We start from the raw sequence: 15,535 nt of genomic DNA, 5'->3' as shown, positions 1-15,535 counted from the left end.
CTATTTTGTTTTAGCTCAAGATTCTTGAATTTCTCGTTGCTGTATAATATTTTCTTGAGTGGGTTTAATGGTAACCTCTTAATTGGTGGGGCAGGGGCTTGGTGAATGGGTGGAAAGTATGATCAATCAAAAAGCACTTGAGTTTGCTTTTCTTCTGAAGACTGTGCTAGTAACTGAAAGTGACCTGTGTGACTCCAATTGCAAGAGCAGTAGGACTTTCCAAAAGGGGAGCTCTTTAGGAGAAGACTTTCACGAAGAGCTGAGTCTAGAGTTGGGCCGTCCTTGGAGATAGATTAGGTTTGGAAATATGGAGGTATAAGGGACACTACTCTAGAGTTCCCATAAAGGCAAGAGATAGAATAGGGTTTAAGGGGATCATTTACTACTGTGCTGAATGGACTTCGTGATAAATTTATATACTTAGGATGATGCCAGATTATATAAGGCATTGAAAGATAGAAAAATAAATGACAAAATTGAGAGCTGATTTAGTTAAGCAGGGAAGTAGTAATAGTTAAAAATGGTACTTTAAAAAGATTATGACAGCAGTCTTAAGTATACTTTTGATAAGAAAAGGGACAAGCATTAGACTAGAGAACTGCTAGGTGACTTTTCTGGGTATTTCATTATGAGATACTGAGACCACTGACTATGGTCAAGATAGTGGCAATATATAAGACTTGCAAATAATTGGGATATAGTAATAAAGAAGATGAGTCAAAGATGACTCCATATATGCCCCAGATGGATATTATCAGTGTTAGGAAGGTAGCCTGGTGTGACGGTATATAAAGACTCTGTGACACTCTTCGGGATGTGTTGAAATGGAGGTGAAAAGTAGAACATCCAGGTAGACCTACCATACATCTGTGTTGAAGTTATTACAAAGCACCAACATTTATATCTCAAATTTTTTCATTAACAAAGAGAAATAATGTGCATATAATTAGAAAAGTTTCTAACTTCTACTTTGTAGCCTCCAAATAAAAAGAAAAAAGAGAAGGAGCGTTGTACTGCTCTTCAGGATAAACTTCTTGAAGAAGAAAAGAAACAGATGGAACATGTACAAAGAGTTCTACAGAGATTGAAATTGGAAAAGGACAACTGGCTTTTAGCAAGTAAGTTGTTGGAATTATTACATAGTCCTGCTACTGCTAAATTATAAAAACAAATCTTTTTAACTTTGGAGGTGTTGAAGTGTATTGTTTGTATTTCAGCTCAGTGTGCACTCTCCCATTCTTTGGTTATTCATTAATGCAGAATCAACTTCACATTTCCACTGAAGGAACTGATTTAGTTTGAAGTGAAATTAATTAACTCATAACTATAATATTGGCAGCTTATCATTCAACTTTTCTGTATAAAAATCATATTTCTGGGGAAATTATAGATAGAATATGTCCACAGAGTAAAAATGATAGTCTTATCCCAAGCATGACCTTTTGGTTACAAACTATAAATAGTTTGTGGTTTTATAGCATTCTCTACACTAAAGTTAATATGTTGTCATATTTAGTGGCCTTGAGGCACTTGAGGAAGAAGTTTACCACTTAATATATTCTTCCCTTATTTTTAGAATCTACCAAAAATGAGACCATCACAAAATTTCTACAGCTGTGTATATTTCCTCGATGTATTTTTTCAGCAATTGATGCTGTTTACTGTGCTCGTTTTGTTGAATTGGTACATCAACAGAAAACTCCAAATTTTTCCACACTTCTTTGCTATGATCGAGTAAGTTCTTTTTATTGCAACCTTTAAAAAGTCTCACACAAAGATAGCTAAAACATAATAATCTATAGAGGTATTGTGTGTTTGGTTAAAAGCATGAACTCAAGAGCCAAGTGCCTGAACTTGAACCCTAGCTCTACTACTTTCTAGCAGCATGATCTTTGACAAGTTATTTAACTTCTCTGTGCCTCTTATCTGTAAGATGAGATAATGATACTTGCTTCATGAGATTGTTGTGAGAATTAAATGAGTCACTACACGTAAAAAGCACTTTGAGTAGTACTTGTACGTAATAAGCATTCAAGGTTAAGCTATTAAGTCAGCATTTGAATATATTTTGTGTCATCATAGATAGAACTCTTCTCCATTCTTCACTTCTCAAAAAACAACAAAAAAAAAAAAAACAAAGGGAAAAAATAAACAACCAAAAACACAATAAAAAACTTGACATCTTTCTGCCTGCATAAAATCACGGGAACTTTGCAGTGTGGTCATATTCACAGATTTTGCATCTGATTTTTTTCTTATATTGAATTACTGCATTTTGTGACTTAGAAATGTCATATACATTATAGCATGTTAGCTGCCTGTTTTAGTTTCTATCAGTTTTGCCTCTGCTCACTGTCCCCCAGTCCTACTCATATTTATAACTATGTCTTTAAGAAGTTATTATGTCATGATGATGATAGTTTTTTCTTCTGTCATTGTAAATCAACTTTCTTTATAAAAGTTCTTTTCTTCTTCTTGTTGCTTTATGAACTTGCTATTTCCTCTCAAAAGCCAGAATCTCCAAAAGTCTCTGCAAGTGTGAATATAGAAGGGAGAAATACATTTTGACTGAACTTACCTGTTATGTCTTGCTATAACACAATGTTCTAATACTTAAACTGGTTTTGACCTTGACTTTTTTTTTTTAAACTATTTTTCCCTGTAGGTTTTCTCTGACATCATTTACACAGTTGCAAGCTGTACTGAAAATGAAGCTAGTCGATATGGGAGATTTCTTTGCTGCATGTTAGAGACTGTGACCAGATGGCATAGTGATAGAGCCACATATGAAAAGGTATGATTAATAAATATCCTTATGTTTTACTCATGTATAGAATGACCACTTGCAGTAATCTTTAGATTATTCAATTTTAAAAGGGAAGCTGAGTTTAAGATCCAGTTGTAAAACAGTGTTTAAAGCACAATTAATGCAATTAATGTATTAAGAATGATATACCTTTTTATTTTATTTTAAACTGGCATTTCAAATTGGGATCATACAATAATACAAACCTTCCTATGAAAACTATCCAAATACACAGGCTGTTTTTATATGGAATCATTCATCTAGTCCACTTGAGATTCACTTTCTGATGTTTTGTTAGATATAATTTTAAAAGTGACAAACTGTTTTCCTTAGGAATGTGGAAACTATCCAGGATTCCTTACCATATTACGGGCAACTGGATTTGATGGTGGAAATAAAGCTGATCAATTAGATTATGAAAATTTTCGGCATGTTGTGCATAAATGGCATTACAAACTAACCAAGGTAAAAAAAAATTGTTTTTAAAGGTAATTTTTTTCTCTTCATATTTGTACTTTAATAATAATAATGGATCTTAAAATGTTTGTTGTAGGCATCAGTACATTGCCTTGAAACTGGCGAATATACTCACATCAGGAATATCTTGATTGTGCTAACAAAAATACTTCCTTGGTATCCAAAAGTTTTGAATCTGGGTCAGGCTTTGGAAAGAAGAGTGCATAAAATCTGCCAAGAAGAAAAAGAGAAGAGGCCAGATCTATATGCATTGGCTATGGGGTAACAAAATTATACTTTAATGTAATTTATGAGACTAGCTGACAGAAGGATTCTGAAGACTTTAAAATGTTTTACAGTGTTGAAGTTTATCTTCTGCCTTACTTCAGGAGATTATGGGAGATTATGCGATCATGTTCCCACAGGCTGGTGAGAGTTGTCACTTCCGATTATCAACTTCCGGTCTATACTGGATGATAGTGTCAAAAAGTCATATATACTATGTCTCAAATGGGAGGAAATGTAATTTTATCTTCATAGTTGAAGTTATCAGATCTTCAAGAGCAAAAAGAAAAAAAGTCAGTTTAAGGATCAGTTTATTTTGAAATTTTATTTTTAAGAGAGTATCTAGGACTCTCTAGAAGCACCTTTAAGAACTTACTGAAAATTCATATTTTTTATTTTTTGGAACCAAATAGTGGAACAAATAACTTGCTAATTTTATTCTTTTAAACTCCATGTTTGTGCATTTTGATTTGTATTTGTATATTTAAACACTTTGTGCGACTTTCAGCTACTCTGGGCAGTTGAAAAGTAAAAAGTCATACATGATACCTGAAAATGAGTTTCATCACAAAGACCCCCCTCCGAGGAATGCTGTGGCCAGTGTACAAAATGGGCCTGGTGGTGGGCCTTCTTCATCATCGATAGGAAGTGCATCTAAATCGGATGAAAGCAGTACTGAGGAGACTGGTATGTTTATTTGTAGAAACACATACATAATAGATTTTATTTCATCATATTGGAATGTTTTGTATCATGTGACAAGTATGGTGCTAACCTAGTATTACAATTTTATTCCCTAGGCAGGAATATGTGACTGTTAAAAAGTAATCATCCTGCTGATTCTCTCTAATTGTCCTCTAACCATTTGGCTGCGAAATTGTTTTGTTTACATTTAGGGGTTTGTTAAAGAAAACCTTATTTTTATTTCAGATAAATCAAGGGAGAGATCTCAGTGTGGTGTGAAAGCTGTTAATAAAGCTTCTAGTACCACACCAAAAGGGAATTCAAGCAATGGAAATAGCGGCTCAAACAGGTAGGAACATTGTGCCATATGTCACAATTCTAAATTTCTTTTAATTTGCCTCATTAAGCATTAATGGAAGGAGGAGGGTAGTAGTTGAGCAGTATGAAATCATTTAAGTTGAACTTAGAAATTTTGCATGTACCCCTATTTTGATGATATGTGCTCACCATCCAAGTTCTGTCTTTTGTATAACAGTTTTGTTTCCCATGTTGGGATATTCAGGGAAAGATAGGTAGTAAAGTTAAAAAAAATGGATAGAGTGATTACTATGGGCAATCCAAGTAAATCTACTTAATATAGGAAAAGCCTATATTAATTTAAAATAGTAATCCATCCAGCTCAATAATTCGCCCCCCGATGGTAGCACCTTTGGTTGATTTGTAGAATAAATTTTGTTTTTTACCTTGTTATCCTCAAAGGTTATGAATGTATACAGAAAGACCTGATATTCTTTCAATCTGCTCTTCATGAATTTGCTTATTATTTACTGGATAAAGAAGTACTTCCCTTTTTACTTAAATTGTCGTTTACTTTTCAAAGGATTCCCCTTAGTTCTAGAGTTTTTGAAGTCAATAAGAAACCCTTTTATCATTTTAAACATGGAATATATTTTATGATTATTTGTCTTAAAATCCTTTTATTCTTAAGCAGCAAAGCTGTTAAAGAAAATGACAAAGAAAAAGGGAAAGAGAAAGAAAAAGAGAAAAAAGAAAAGACTCCAGCTACTACTCCAGAGGCCAGGGTACTTGGTAAAGATGGTAAAGAAAAACCAAAGGAAGAGCGGCCAAATAAGATGAAAAAGCAAGAGAGACCAAGGAAAGAACGCCTAAGTCTGACAAAGAAAAAGAAAAATTCAAGAAGGAAGAAAAAACTAAAGATGAGAAATTCAAAACCACTGTTCCCATCGTAGAATCAAAATCGACTCAAGAAAGGGAAAGAGAGAAGGAGCCATCCAGAGAAAGAGATATAGCAAAGGAAATGAAGTCAAAGGAAAATGTTAAAGGAGGAGAAAAAACACCAGTTTCTGGGTCCTTGAAGTCACCTGTTCCCCGATCAGATATTGCAGAGCCTGAAAGGGGCAAGTGTGCCTTTATTTATTTATTTACCTTTTTGTTATTTTAATGTGCATTTATTTGTTGTTTCATTGTTTCGGTCAGTTATCTAGGGATTTTGCTAGGGGGATGAACACTTGATGATCTTAAAAGTTGTTCCTTTTAAGTGTTTGGAAAACTGGAAATACACTTCATTCTGACCATTTCTTTTTGTCCTAACAGAACAAAAACGCCGCAAAATTGATACCCACCCTTCTCCGTCACATTCCTCCACAGTAAAGGTTAGTATAGCCTGAGGAAGGCAGCGTCCATATTAGGCTCACCTGTTTGGAATACCAGTGTCCTGACTTCCTTCAAGTCTTATGCCAAGTATTCACTGGAGCCACTGGAGGTTTTATATTGCATTAGAAAATGAATTTTTTCTGTATTGGTGGACTGATATTTTTTCCTATTGAGTATTTTTATGATAAAATTGTTAAAACTTCAAGGACCTAGCACTAATTTTGTAGTGTTTCAAAGTGCAAGAGAAATTTTACCCAGAAGTGCCTCACTGCTTTAAGCAGGCTTTTTTGGAGTGCAATGGTAGCTACAAGCAAATGAATCTTTTCAGCAGAAAGAAGCCTATTTTTCAGCATAAATATTGAAGAATATATAGCACTGAAGACTTCCTGGATGATGCAGGATAAACAAGATACCTCTGAATTCATCAAGCTTCTTGATGAGCATCATACCGATGTGCCTTCTAAGAAGGAGTCTTGAAAGGAGTTCCATTTTAAAGTCTCCTTGGTGATCAGTTCTTCTCCTGTAGTTGTGTATATTCAGTGAGCATGCAGCTTCTGTTGTATCTTCCCTTGGAGGTTTGTTTATACCCATTGGGTTCCCAACAAGTTGAACCTTGCGTTACGATAAGAGCAGATGTGGCATCCAATCCTACCACCCAGCAAAGAGAAACCCCAGGCATTCAACTGCAGCACAAAATCGTGGGTGTAGCCTTCTTGAAGACTCAGGGTAGCCATTCCTTGCTCCATATTTAATTTTAATTCTAAAGTCATCTAATTACATGGAATCTTTGAATTTGCAGTACGTTGAACTTTTAAAACTGTAAGTTATTAATTCTTCATCAAGCGCACTGTGGTGGAATACCGTAATTGATTTCTTTTTCTTTTCTTTCTTTCTTTCTTTTTTTTTTTTTAATGCTCTTTTTTTCTTGTGGGAGTTATGAGATTCACCAATCATAGGCGCTTTGCAAAAACAGTGCTTACTCTTTTATTGAATATATTTTATTTTATTGTGATATAATGCCACTACATTTTCCAGCTAGGTTTAAAAAATATGTATTAGAGTTTTAAGTGAAGTAAAATTTGAAATCTTCCAATTAAAGAAAGACTATGAAAGTTTAAGTTAATGTTCTTCCACAGTGACCTCCACTATTTTAAACATTTTGTGGAGAAAATGTTTTGCTTTCTTAAGCCTCTTAAATTATAAATGCAGAGATATAAAAAAATGTGGCATTGACATTTACAAATTTGAGCAGAAAGAATGAAATTTTTTATTTATTACATTGAATGCATATAATTTAGTTTTTTTTAACATTACAATTCCATTACATGGTTTTTTTTTTATTGTTGATATTCATATTGATAATGATATCATGGAATTTATCCTCACAAGAAGTAGCTGGTTTATTTCCAGGTTACAGCCATACTTCCCAAAGTTCCTCTGGGTTCTGAGAACTATGCCAGCTCACCTGTCATCTCCATTCATTTTCTACAGGACAGTCTCATCGAACTCAAGGAGTCTTCTGCAAAGGTTTGAGTCTTTTAAAATCATCATGCCTAAGTAAACCAAAAAGTTCTTTACTCCTTTTCTTTTCTTTTCTTTCTTTTTTTTTTTAGTAGATACCCTCACACTAGTAAATTTAGTAAGCCAGTATCAGTGGGGAAATGATACCCAGTTTACTTAGAATAACATTTATAAATTCATCACAAACTAAAAGAACATGTGACAATGGTCCCTTTAGAGAGATTGTTATGAAATATGTGTAATGTGGCAACATTTCTATAATCTATCCTTTCTTGCTGTGTTATGCATTCTTTTATGCTTCAATATTTGAAATAAGTTTAAGGTTTGGGGAGGGGAGAGTTTCTGGTTTGTTTTGGAGGAGGGGAGTAGGATTATTTAATTTCTCGAATCTGTCAGACTATTTTGGACTGTTTTTTAGACAGCTTAGAAGACCAAAAAAGTAATTTGATGGATTCACATAACCTTTCAAAAAGCTGAGTCCATAATTTTTTTCTATCTCCTTTGCTGAGGTATCTTTTTTGGCAGTTGTAGCATAATACCATGAAATACAGTTAATATGAAATAATCATTCCTCTGGATGGGAATATTCAAATTGGTGCTTGTGTCTATGTGTCAGTATTTTTATCTATTACTCTACTTTTCTGGGAATTCTGCTGCTAAAAATAGTGTGTAGTTTGTATATCATTACAATTATGAAGTTCTTTTCAGTATCATAGTTGAATTGTTTATTGTTCATGCCATTTTATTTTTATTATAAAATTCATACCCTCCTTTACTTTGACTTTCCATTTTACTGCCTATTTTATTTGCTAATTATGATTCCTTACTGATGGATCAAATGGAACTTTGAAAGTCATTTAACATTACTAACTGCTTTTATACCTATAGATTTATAATGAAATGTCTGTGGATTCTGGGCAAATAAGCACTACTTTAAAAGTATAGATTAGTCAATGTGCCTGTGCTCTAAAAATCTGGCATTGTTTTTAGAATATATTGATCAAAATAGTATCAGCTTTACTATGAGTACCTTTAAAAACAAAGTAAAACCTTTTTTGGCTAAAATATGTATTGCAGTATAGCAGGTCTTCATACCAGTTTGGGATTGTATGTGCCAATCTTAACCATCAGTGACTTGTGTGGGCTATTTTAAATTGGTGGGTTAACAGTCTTTTATTTACTGAAATATACTTTGAAGCAGTTTGAGATCTGTTAAAATTAACTGAATTTTCTAACCAATGAAAGTTATGGTTTCTCACATTTGTGAAGGGCTTTTGAAAATGAAATGTGAGATGACATATATTTATCTCATTTCATTCTCATAACAGTGTTGTGAAGCTAAATAGGGCAGATGGTAGTGTCTTTTGACAAACGAGAGGCTGAAAAGTTCTTGAGTCTTTCCCAGTGGCATTCAACTTGTTAGTATCAAAATGTGAACTAAAATCAACAGAAGTAGAAAGGGGATCTAGCTCCTTTAGTGTGTTTTTCTTGGTTTTTAAATTATCATGAGTCAAGTCAATTCCTCCTTTTTTTTAAATGACAATTTTGTGGGCATTTAATATTCAATTACTTTTTCTGCATGCAACCAGAAAAAAAATTGAAAATGGCCTATAAATATGCTTTTAAAATTATGTGACTCATACCACTTTTCAGATCTTTAGTGTTTAGCATGGTGATTGGATATAAATTAGGTATTCATTAAATATTTGAAATGAACTCTTAAGCTTTTGGACTTTGTTGAAGCACCCAACGTACTGTTTTGTGTAGTGGCTGATGTTGCATTTTTGTGTGCCTAGAAAGTTTAATAGCATATGAATGTGTTAGAATAAAACTTTTTCCTGGACTTCGAGTGATCTCTAAAATTGATCACGTGTAACCTCAGTGTTTTGGGGACAGCTTTCAGTTTCTAGAGGGTTTGGAGGATATGTGTGTCTTTTGTGTTATCGTGTCACTTGTGCATGTAGAATTGTTTCCCTGCTTTTAGGTATGCTTTGCCTCTGGGATTCTTTTTTTTTATTAATTAATTTTATTTTGCAAAGGTATTGAGCACTTACTGTGTATAGTAAGGCACTAGGAAGTATATAAAAGTAGAAAAGATACCTTGGCTCTCATAGCATACTGGAAACTATTATGATAAAATAAATGACATGAAATTAATAGGGAACACTTGTCACAAAAAATAAATAATACAAGAGTTCATTGGAAAATGAGTTGCAGAGTTGAGGGATGGTTGATGTGTTGATGGGTATTGAGCTGTGGTTTGAAGGCTAAGTAGGATTTTAAGAAATTAAAAGTGAGTAACCATTTTAGTAAAGAGAACTACTGGAAAGGGTTGGAGTTAGGGAGCATGATGGCCACAGCATAGAACTTGTTGGTTTGCTCTACAGTAGGATGTAGTTCTGAAAAATTATGAAGAGCTTTTGGAATGCCTAAGCTAAGGAATATACATTTTATTCAATAGGCAATGAGAAATTGTTCTTGCAGAAAAAAGTATTGTAACTATTCTTAGAAGGACTGAAAGAAGGAATTGAATTGGGTACATTTCTAAACTAAGAATATCCGATTGTGTGTCAGTTGAGCTATTTGACTTTTACATCAAGAATGAAATATTTGACTGTTAATACCTGAAATAAATCCTGGAAGTTTCTCAATTTTTTGCAATACAGAATTCAAGTAGGCACAGGTATAAACCTCATTCTTGCAGAGAGGTGTATATGTGTATATATTCCGCCCATACCCCTCTTTTTTCTTTTCTTGGGAGAAATAAGCAATACTTCTTTTAGAGAAATCTTTGAGTATTGCAGTAAATAATTTCTTCCTTTATTTTATCATTTAATAAATAATATTAACCTAAGGTGTGAATAAACCTCACAATTAGAAAAATCTTGAGGTGTTATTTAAGTCATACCCAGCAAGAGTATCTTTTCGGCGAGTACTTTTATCACTGTTTATCATTCTCTTGCTCTTTGTTATTAATAAACATTTTGTCTATTTCAGTTGATCAACTTTTAAACTTTGAAATTTTAAAGAATATACTTCTGCATTGATTGCTATGGCAATATTTCTGAGCAAACTGAATTGCAATTGTTTGGTGTTAAAAAAAACAAGTGTTAATTCTCAAACTGATGCTCTTCCTTTTTCTTGTATCCTTTGAATACCAAAGGATTCCTTCATGTAAAAATATTTGACTTTTGTCTCACTATTCTGCTCATTCCTAAGGTATATCTGGAATTGTGTAGTTATGTAATAGAGTTATACTCAGTATTCTGTTGCCTAATATTTGAATGTGTTGAATATAAATTTGTAGCATGGTTATATATAACCAAAGGTTAGGTTTTGGGTTATTTCCTTACTGTTGCTTAAATGTTTTCTTTTATAATGAATTTCCATATTTATAACTTGTGTAAATAGGGTTATCTCTCAGTTATTTAGAGTTAGAATATCCTTGATGTCTGGTTGTTATCTTGCCCCTTGCCTTTTGACAGAGAAAGAATAAGCAGAAGAGAATATTTGTTCATTACTTTCAGTCTTTCAGTAGTGTAATCACCCTCATCTGACATGATGGCTTTTTGAGCTGCTTAGAACCAATAAGACAAATTTCATAGTCAATTGTGATTATTTGAGAAGCAGAGAATATGCAGCAGCTTTTATTTACATGTGTAAAAAAATATAATTTTGGATAATCACTGTGGTTTACACTGAGGCAGAAAGGACTTGATAGTAAAGTCACAGCTCAGTTTTATTTTTGTACTTGTGTGCACTGTCATCATTGACTGCCTATTAATGGATGGTAAGAATTTAAAATTTTCATGATTGTGTAGAGGTTTGTATTTTTTTATACAATAGAGAAAGTTCAATCATTGTTTTCCACATATGAACTCTTGTAATTGTGGTTATAGGTCTTTTTATAACAGCGATGAGGAGGACTCTAGCTGGTGAAATTACTAAATAAGGAGTCTCAGTTAAGGCAGTAATAAACTGATTGAGTTAAAGTTGCTATTTTTATAAGGACAAGACATAAAACCTTTGCATTTGTGTGATACTCTTTTATTTTTCCTCTTGTAATACAGACAGCTGACCAGTTTTGACTTTGGGTCTAATTGCCAATTGTCTTTCATTTAATAAACAAAAAAACCAAAAGATGCCAGTACTGGAAAACTAATAATCTTTAGTAATATTGCCTTAATTTAACAGCTCTACATTAATCATACTCCTCCACCACTGTCCAAGAGTAAGGAGAGAGAAATGGACAAGAAAGATTTGGACAAGTCAAGGGAAAGATCCAGAGAAAGAGAGAAAAAAGATGAAAAGGACAGGAAAGAGCGGAAAAGGGTTTGTACTTTTTAAAAATTAGTTTGGAAAGTTGATTATTGCGTATAGTAGTGTGTTTGCCTTTCAAAAAATACTAGTTTGCTCCATAGCAGTTGGTTGTTTTGAGTTTTAATTGATATTTTCACTCTAAAGTGTGTTTGCATCTTCTACAGTAATAAGGATCTTCAGCCTAGTAATCTCTACCAGCCCTGCTTGTCTTTTATGCCATTTACCAAGTATGTGAAACTGCTGCAGATATTCTCTGGTGCTAGTTAGGTGTGCCTTTCTTATATAAAAGTAATGCTTTTAAAACAAAAACATAAACTGTTGATCAATGTAGTTCACAATTCTTGGTTTTAGGATCACTCAAACAATGACCGTGAAGTGCCACCAGACTTAACCAAGAGGCGGAAAGAGGAAAATGGAACAAGTAGGTAGACTTATTGATATCTTCAAAGCAATCATCAAAATAAATCAGAAAAGGCTTTTATGATTTCTCTTTTGTAATTTTAGTGGGGGTTTCAAAACACAAAAGTGAAAGCCCATGTGAGTCTCCTTATCCAAATGAGAAAGACAAGGAAAAAAATAAGTCAAAATCTTCAGGCAAAGAAAAAGGCAGTGGTGATTCATTTAAATCTGAGAAGATGGATAAAATCTCCTCTGGTGGCAAGAAGGTAAATTAGGAAAACAATGGAACAGTATACCATTTGAAAATTTAGCAAACATGATCCCTCTTCCCCGCCAACAGTCAAGTCGGGTTTTTTGGTTTTTTTCCCCCCTTAATTACTTGGTAGTGGGAAGAAGAGGAATTGGGAGAGGGCAGGTTAATGTGTTTTGGGGATTTGAACCAAGTCAGTCCCAAATTACTGGGAGGAGTTAGTATACCTCTGAAATTTCCTTTCCTCTTCATTCTACTTCCACCTACTTCTGTCCTTTGAGTTTTAACCTTTCATTGTATTTTCTTTTTTGCTACCCACAATTCTTTGCTTTTCGTATCTTTTCATTCCTGAGATTAAAATATGATACCATAAATTCTCCTTGACCATCACAGTGTCATAAAGTCTTTATTAAATGGGATTTGAACCAGTTTATAATATTTTATCCTAATAAAGTCATTTGAAATTTGTATTTGCTTTTAAAATTAAGTATAAGGTACATTCTCTTACATGCTAATGGATGATATTCATATTAAATTCATGCATTACTAAAGTATGTTTATAGAGCATTATTGTATATATTCAAAATATATGCAGCATATTAGTTCATAAAAGCAGTTTTAAAAAAGTACAAGGACTTTGGTTTAGTTCTATATGCCTCTAAAGATAGGCTACTCCTTCTAAAAGTGTTTTTAATTGAGGTAAAATTCATATAACATAAAATTAAGTATACACTTCAGTGGCATTTAGTATATTGACAGTGTTAAGCAGTCATCTCCCATCTAGTTCCAAAATATTTCAGTGGCCCAAAAGGGGAACCCTGTATATATTAAGCAGTCACTCTCTACGTTTCCTCCTGCCAGCCCCTAGCAACCGTTAATCTGCTTTCTGTCTCTGTGGATTTACCTATTCTTAATATTTCATGCAAATGGAATTGTACATTACTATGGTCTTTATGTCTGTGTTCTTTTACTCAGCATAACATTTTTGGGGTTCTTCCATATTGTAGCATCTTTTATCACTTCATTTCTTTTTATGAGTAAATAACATTCCATTATATAAATATGCCACATTTGTTCATTTTTCAGTTGATGGGTTTTTACCTTTTGACAGTTATGAATAGTGCTACCATAGGCAATTATGTGCTGCTATGAAGTACTTAATTCTCTTTGGGTGTACACGTGGGAGTGGAATTTCTAGGTTATATAATAATTTTATGTTTAACTTTTTGAGGAATTGTCAAAATGTTTTCCCCAGCAGCTAGAGTTTACGTTTCTACCAGCAGTGTTTCAGGGTGTAAATTTCTCTACATTCTTGTCAAAGCTGGTTATTTTTTGCTTTTTTTGCTTTTATATAGCCGTCCTAGTGGGTATGAAGTCCTATCTCATGGTTCTCATTTGCATTTCCTTAATGATTAATGATGTTAAACATTTTTGTGTGTTTGTTGACCATTTGTATATCTTTGGAGAAATCTATTCAGAAAGTTTTGGCCATTTTAAAATTGAGTTGTTTGTCTATTTGTTGCTCAGTTGCAAGAGATTTTTAAAATGTATTTTATATATATCCCTGGCATAGTTTGCAGATATTTTTTCTCATTCCATAGACTGTCTTTTGATTTCATTTTTGTGATGTGTCCTTCAATACATAAAAATGTTTTTTTGATTGAGCTCAATGTGTTTTTTCTTTTATTGTTTGTGCTTTTGGTGTTATATTAAGTTTTTGAAGAAACATTATGGCTATCATGTGATGAAAAGGGATTTTGAGCTGATTGTTTTTTAATGTATATGGTTTTCCCCTTCCCAACTAACTCCACCATTCCTTATAGGAGTCCAGACATGACAAAGAAAAGATAGAAAAGAAAGAGAAACGGGACAGTTCAGGAGGAAAGGAAGAGAAAAAACAATATCCTTTTCATCTTAATATTAATTAATAATTTTCAGTAGGTTTAATGGAAAGCTCTGGTACCCATCACGTTTAAAATTACACATTTTGTAGTATGAAAGTCTAAATACTTCAGGTTTATTAGTTTTAAAATGAACTTTCCGGTTAGTCTTCTCAAATGTATGAAATCTGAAAGTGGGAGATTTCTGTTCTTGTTTTTGTTTTAAATTTCTGTGGTGACTGAGATGTCTTTTGCCACCAAGGAATTTATAGCCACTCAGTATTGTCACCAAGAGGCTAAAAAGGAATAGAGGGCCTTCGACTGGGAGCATGGTGAATAGAGGGGCAAAATGATGTAGCAGATGAATAGAGCTGGTAAGAGTTTGAGGCAACCAGTCTGGTCTGAGCCAATCAGGTCTGCAAGAGAGTAATTGTACTAAAAGGTGGGACACTATTCTACCCTCCCCCCCAAAGTTGTTTTCCCTTAATTTGTCATCTACTCATAAGTCCTCGGACAAGCACAGATAATGAAGACTTTCAGTCAAGGTGAGTGTACGTCCTTTTCATTTAAAGATAGAAATATGAAATGAGATCTGAAAATATTGAAGAAATGAAATCAATTTTGCAAGATAAAACTGCTTGAATTTTTCATCTAAATATAATGACCAAGTATTTGGGTGCAGATGTAGAATAAGATTTGCAGTTATTTTTAAGCTGATTTCATTTTAAACCTGCTGATTAGCCACACTTAGGGAGTGGGGGAAGCATTGGATGTATATAAGAACATCTGGCTTTTTCTTCACCACTCATTCACATATTTTCTGAATAATTAATTACCTTTTTTAAAATGCCTGTAGCCCTATAAGTCTTGATGGTATTTGCATTAAAGAAGGTCACAGAGATATTAGCTAACTGAGCCAGTATTCAAATCCAAGTCTTTAGTGTTGTCTGTTCTTCTTTTTGCCTTGTTAGGTAAATGTGTTATCCAGAGGTTTTTAAGTCTTTGTGCCTCTTTTTCTACTACTGTCCATGTTTTGCAAAGTCAGAAAATAAGGTCTGTGCTTTTAGTTATAGAATTTAAACATACAACTTTGTTTGCAAGGCAATACATTTAGGTTTTATGTGAGATAAAAAGTGTTTTAAGCATCTTAAGTAAATTATATGTCTATCTTAGTGGATGGAGTGTTTAGACTCTAATATAGCCTTTTTTTTTTGGTGATGCTTTAGGATTATTGAAGTCTGTAGGGTGATTTGCCCTTAT

The 15,535-nt window shown here is 33.4% G+C and overlaps 1 protein-coding gene across 1 annotated transcript in view; it reads left to right on the top strand.

Annotated features, from left to right (window-relative positions):
- Thoc2 (THO complex subunit 2) overlaps nt 1–15,535 on the top strand; it is a 110,072-nt gene that overhangs the window by 86,765 nt on the left and 7,772 nt on the right. Inside the window, 16 exon segments of the mRNA XM_047535539.1 lie at nt 977–1,118; nt 1,577–1,734; nt 2,666–2,794; nt 3,140–3,271; nt 3,360–3,544; nt 4,056–4,234; nt 4,478–4,580; nt 5,220–5,359; nt 5,362–5,649; nt 5,846–5,904; nt 7,397–7,432; nt 11,621–11,758; nt 12,098–12,167; nt 12,251–12,411; nt 14,219–14,295; nt 14,775–14,820. Of these exon segments, the coding sequence (XP_047391495.1) occupies nt 977–1,118; nt 1,577–1,734; nt 2,666–2,794; nt 3,140–3,271; nt 3,360–3,544; nt 4,056–4,234; nt 4,478–4,580; nt 5,220–5,359; nt 5,362–5,649; nt 5,846–5,904; nt 7,397–7,432; nt 11,621–11,758; nt 12,098–12,167; nt 12,251–12,411; nt 14,219–14,295; nt 14,775–14,802 (2,025 nt within the window). The 3' untranslated portion in view covers nt 14,803–14,820.

The sequence above is a fragment of the Sciurus carolinensis genome, chromosome X (assembly GCF_902686445.1).
Source record: "Sciurus carolinensis chromosome X, mSciCar1.2, whole genome shotgun sequence".
Classification (NCBI taxonomy): Eukaryota; Metazoa; Chordata; class Mammalia; order Rodentia; family Sciuridae; genus Sciurus; species Sciurus carolinensis.
Note: the sequence above shows the minus strand (reverse complement) of the source record. Positions and strands in the feature narration are given on the sequence as shown.